The sequence below is a fragment of the Lathyrus oleraceus genome, chromosome 5 (assembly GCF_024323335.1).
Source record: "Lathyrus oleraceus cultivar Zhongwan6 chromosome 5, CAAS_Psat_ZW6_1.0, whole genome shotgun sequence".
NCBI lineage: Eukaryota > Viridiplantae > Streptophyta > Magnoliopsida > Fabales > Fabaceae > Lathyrus > Lathyrus oleraceus.
Genome location: NC_066583.1, coordinates 611,301,884 through 611,307,482, shown reverse-complemented (window position 1 = coordinate 611,307,482; position 5,599 = coordinate 611,301,884). Strand labels below are relative to the sequence as shown.

Here is a 5,599-nt window from a genome sequence, read left to right as displayed (position 1 = left end):
ATGTCCACACGACCACGAGGACACGTCAGGTGGACGACAGTCCGCCCGACGAACGTCTCCTCAGCCCCCTAAACACGTGTCGGACAGCGAGCGGGTCCTCCTCATACGATCTCCATCCACTCACCGTCAACCCACGTCGCGGGCACCTCAGTTGTGTCGGGCAGAGCCCTAACGGCATCCCACGCACCACGTCACCCAACTCCCCTATATTGTCGCCTTAGGGATAGGGGCAGTTGGACCAGGGGGCAGACTTTGGTCTAGGTCTTAACGCTTCGTACGCGTCCCCTGGCAGCTCCTCCTTGGGCCTAGCTAATCCAGCCCATTAGGAGCCTTGGCCCAGCGCTGGGGGCTCACTATAAATACCCCTTTCATGGCAAAGGGGCAGGTATTCTAACTCACACTCTGATAACCTCATTCTGTACCTTTTCTGACTTAAGCATTGGAGCACCTTGCAGGTACACCCCCCTCTCATTTCATTCTCCGGCCCATTAACCAAGACCGTGGAAGGCCCTCCTGATCAGGTGAGATCAAAATCAAAGGATTTGTTCTCTCTAATTGTGAAGGTTGTATGGATTCTAGAAAGTATATTTCTGGATATGTATTCACTATGTTTGACATAACAATTAGTTGGAAAGAAACACTTCAGAAGGTTGTTGCCTTATCAACCACTGAAGTGGAGTATATTGCTCTCACTGAAGTTGTGAAAGAAGCATTGTGGCTTGAAGGTTTTGCTAAGGAGTTGAAATTTCAAGGTCAAGTTATCGTTGTTAAATGTGATAGTCAAAGTTCCATACACCTGCCGAAGAATTTATCCTATCACGAGTGAACCAAAAACATTGATATGATGTTGTATTTCGTTAGAGAGATAATCGAGCATGGAGAAGTCCAAGTGCTAAAGGTGTCGACTAATGACAATGTTGTCGATATGATCACCAAGACATTACCGAGCAACAAGTTCTTCCACTGTATGCAATTGATAAAGTTGCATGATGAAAGCTAGTTTGTCCCCTTGTTAGTGTAGGGTTTTTTCTAGGATGGATATTTGTGGTATTTGGATCAAACTCTAGCCTCAACAAGGTTAGCTTCGTGGTTCTACAAGTAGTCGAAGATGTACATGTTGTAGTCGAAGTCTGTTCTTGCATGCAAAAATATGTTAGCTTATTGTTTAAGTTAGCATGTTGAAGTGGGTCAGTCTGTTGGACTAATTGTTTAGTATGTTAGTTGAAAATTAGGGTTATTTTTCTTATAAATAGGATACTAATTCTCATTTCTCCATCAATCCCTGATAATTTTATTCAGGTGGAGAAAGTGATGTGATTGAGATTTAATTATAAACATTGTAATCTAATGTGTAATTGAATTAAGAATTCAGTTTTTCAAGAGAACGATCATACTCTATTTTTTGGACATCATTTTCACAACATGTTTAATCTTGGAAATTTGTCTAACCTTTTGGAAATGAAGTTCAAGAACACAAGCAACAATGTTTTGTTGTACCAAAAAATATGTAGAAGAAATACTAAAGAAATCCACATGGGCAACTGCAATGTAGTTGTGACACATAGGAAACTGGAGCTAAACTTAGCAAAGAAGCAATCAATGAGCTTATAAATGCCATTTTTTTCAAGCTAATCATTTGATCATTAAGATACCTCTGCAACATTAGACCTAATCTATACGAAGGAGTTCATCTAGTGAATATATTTATAGATCAACCAAAGATATCACATTTAAAAGATGCTAAAAGAAATATGAGGTATGTGAAAGGCACCACTGATCATGGAATTCTACTAAGTAACAATAACAAAGAAACTATTCAAATTGGGGTGAAGATCAAAATGATAGGGATAGTATAGATGAATATTTATTTAAGATAGAAATAGCTTCAATCTCTTAGTGTTCAAAGAAAAGGGATAGTTGCATTATCATCCTGTGAAGTGAAGTTGAGTATGCTCTAACTTTATTTGCAGCATGTCAAACCTTGGGGATATAGATGTTGCTGGATGAATTGAAGATACCTAGAACATCTAGCATGAAATTGATGGTAAATATCAATTATAGATTTAGCCAACAATCTAGTTAGCCATGGCACGAGCAAGCATATCAATCTTCATGAAGGTTTTAAAATGTGGTCAGTTGTGTAAAAGCTTTTGTGATTTCGATTGATATCGGTATCGCGATGTTGATTGTGGTCGTCACATTATGAATTAAACCCAATTTGTTATTTAAAATTAAAAGAAATAATTGAATAACGATATCAATATCATCATCTAGTAATGTCATTTTGCCCAGATGGTTTTCGTAGTCGCATACCATTTTTTAAAACCTATTCAAGTCAATAAAGTAAAATTTGAATTACAATGCAATATCAATTTGCAATTTATTGATATTCCCGGTAAACCTTTGAAACAATTGAGGTTTGATCTTGATAATAATGAATTCATTAGAAACTATATAAGTTAGATGGTGTATTGTGAATAATATATTAATTTAAGTCAGTTTCTTGTTTCTGTATTTGTTATGAATTAGTTAAATTTGTTATATGAGGAAGTTATAATTGTTACTAAGTTGTTAGAAATAGCCTAAGCTATATTTTTCATTTTTACTCAAAAGAAATACAAACAAGAAACATAAAGAGAAAGAACAATTTAAAAAATTAAGTCAAAGCATTTGTCTTATTCATTATTCCCATAATAATGTGATCAAGATCTCGAAAAAGAAAACTTATTATAATGAACAAAAACAAAAGCAATAAGACTCTGTCAAAAAAACCTAAAACAAAAATCCAATCCCCTTAGTCATGTCATGATTGTTTTCATCTTTGGAAGCAACTTCAACAAATCCACTTTGTTATCATAACTCTGTTGTTCATGTTTAGTCCATGGGGTTGGTAGAATAACAGCCTCATGTTGTGCATTAAGGATGTTTTGCATTGTGTCCTCACTCACTCCAAAAGCAGCTGCGAGTTCAGGTCCCATCATGGTCTTCATGAGTGATGAAGAACCAACCAAAAACTGTGGCTTGTTTTTCTTTGAAGAAGTGGTGAATCCAAAGAAATCTAGTGGCTCATTTTCTGATGCTATTTGACAGAATGGAAAGTATCTTGGTACAAAGAAAACATCTCCTTCTTTTATTTCTGTGTCCATTGCATTGCTTCCATTTGGAAACAATATTTGAATTCTACCAGAGCCTTTCATCACTATGCCATACTCGGTCGCCCTAGGGTTGACATGCGGTGTCATCATAGATCCCTACAATAAAAAACCATTATATAGCTATCCAATTCGAGGTCATGGAAATTTATTTTAAAAAGTACAAATAAGATTTGAATTGTATGCGGCTCGAGTGCAGATATCCAACCACATCTAGATCATCTGATCAAGACGTGATTGACAATGTGCAGTAACGAGATATCACTACACACGAAATAACTATTAAAAAATACTAGAGTTACATACCGGTTTGAGATTCACGTGATAAAGGCCAACTCCTGAAGATTTGAGCGGAGAATAATCGGACCCGTCTAGAGCAACACTTGAACCGTAACTATTTTCAAAATCTGGTTTTCTATGATAGAGATTGCAAGAGTGAGGAGATTTATGGGTATCATGATCTGCTTTCTTCTTTTGCATCTCATTGGTAAATACAGATACCAACAGCTTCCTCCAAGACCAACTTGTTTTTTGCTTAACTTCATCATCATCATTTTCCTCTTCTTCATCTTGATCTTGCATCATTTTCTTCATGTGATGCAATTTCTCATCCTCTTTTAGTTGAAGGAATTTGGTCCATAAGCTTGAAGCCTTGTCATGTGAATCACCAACATGCACAATTGGACCATCATGTCGCCTCGTGAAGAATCTCCCCAACTCTGCTCCGGATACCTGTGATCAAGTTCATTGTTAACCACAAACACAGACACAGACACAAACATGGAACACAAACACGGTTGATTTCTTTGTTTCCTTACATTAAAAGCAGCTTCAAGAATATGAGGATGGAATCCGGAAAGTACTGACACTGGATCGGAACCTCCTCCAATATAGAAAGACTACAAACATATTAACAATTAGCAAGGATGTTAATCAAATTATATAGAGATATTAACTTGTTTCTATATATACCTGGAAAATTCCTACTCCCAAACTCTCTGATGGATCAATGCTGCAAATAATCTGCAGGGTTTGTTCATCTCCGATATTCGACAAATAGAATGTCGAACCGGCTGGAATTTGATACACATCACCCTTCTTCAATTCCCTCTCAGCCAATTCATCATCATATATGAACCCCACCTTTGCTTCTCCGGAACGGACAAACAAGATGAGAGTGGAATCAAGATATTGAGGAACAAAGAGAGAACTTGGTTCCATAGTAATGAAACCAACATGCAATTGTCTCTCAGAAATTCTTCCACCATAACTCCGTAACACACTCATCTCCCCAGCATCTGTCTTCACCAAACGCTTGGAGTTTTGCAACAAGAACAGTTTTTCATGGTCGGAATGTGGTTCATTTTCTTTATCTTCTGTTTCTATCCCCCATGACCCAATTGTCATGGACACACCATGACAAAGAATAAGTAGCATGATCAAAAGAGTCGCTTTGTTTCCCATAGTTTCTTGGCTTGTTGCTTACAGTTTTGAAGCTAGCTTGAGTGATAAGGAAGAACAAGGAGAGTTCATTATATAGGGAGATAGAATTTTTTTGGGAGAGACACGTGTGAGACATGTAGAAATTTAGGATCTTGTTGTCCATGTATTGTGTTGTTTTGGAGAGAAACACTAGATCAAGCACAGACAAAGTCTTATGATTGAAAACTTCTACTATTTCAAACATTGATGCCTTGCATAACTATTTGCAACATTTTCTCTTTTATTTATTTAGCTATTATCCATTAAAAAAAATTCAACGGGCTAGAAGCAGGTCATCAATCAACATGTTATATATATATATATATATATATATATATATATATATATATATATATATATATATATATATATATATATATATATATATATATATATCTTCAGTCCAACAAAGGTTCATAGCCATTTAATTAATCTAATAACTATATGGGGATTAAGAGGTTGTTCAACTCTCCCAAATTCTATAAAACTTTGAAATTAGTTACGTTTGGATTTCAGACACATTATGTATAACGTTATCTAATATGCATCAAATGTTCAAATGAGTGGTTCTGGATAATAATATTCAAACACACCATTTAGATGTTAAAATCTGGAGAAACCATTTATATAACATGCACTCCATTTTTCTCCCCATTCACTAACTTTTGAAAATAAAAGTGTAATATTTATCCCCATTTATATACATTATCAACACTTTATTCAAGACTAAAGAAAATATATTTATAAATATATATCTATGTCAATTATTTGAATGTGATAAATATGGATTTTAAGTCTTATTTTGGTGATTTTTTATAATTGATTTTGAATTGGAAAAGTTTATTAATCGTATCAAATTATTTGATTTAATTTTTTTATTTTTGTTTTATCCTTCAATTTTGATTAACAAAAAATTTGCACATATATTTACATTTTGAGAAATAAGACAAATAAAAATTTGTTTA

General features: G+C 35.1%; 1 protein-coding gene across 1 annotated transcript; it reads right to left on the bottom strand.

The window, feature by feature from the left end:
- Positions 1 to 2,647: 2,647 nt before the first annotated feature.
- LOC127087017 (vicilin-like seed storage protein At2g28490) lies at positions 2,648 to 4,706 on the bottom strand. Its single transcript, XM_051027853.1, has 4 exons — positions 4,125 to 4,706; positions 3,971 to 4,051; positions 3,459 to 3,884; positions 2,648 to 3,251 (listed from the first exon to the last, which is right to left on the bottom strand). Exons 1-4 carry the CDS (start codon positions 4,614 to 4,616, stop codon positions 2,799 to 2,801), a joined length of 1,452 nt encoding a protein of 483 aa, XP_050883810.1. The 5' UTR covers positions 4,617 to 4,706; the 3' UTR covers positions 2,648 to 2,798.
- Between the last annotated feature and the right edge of the window lie 893 nt (positions 4,707 to 5,599).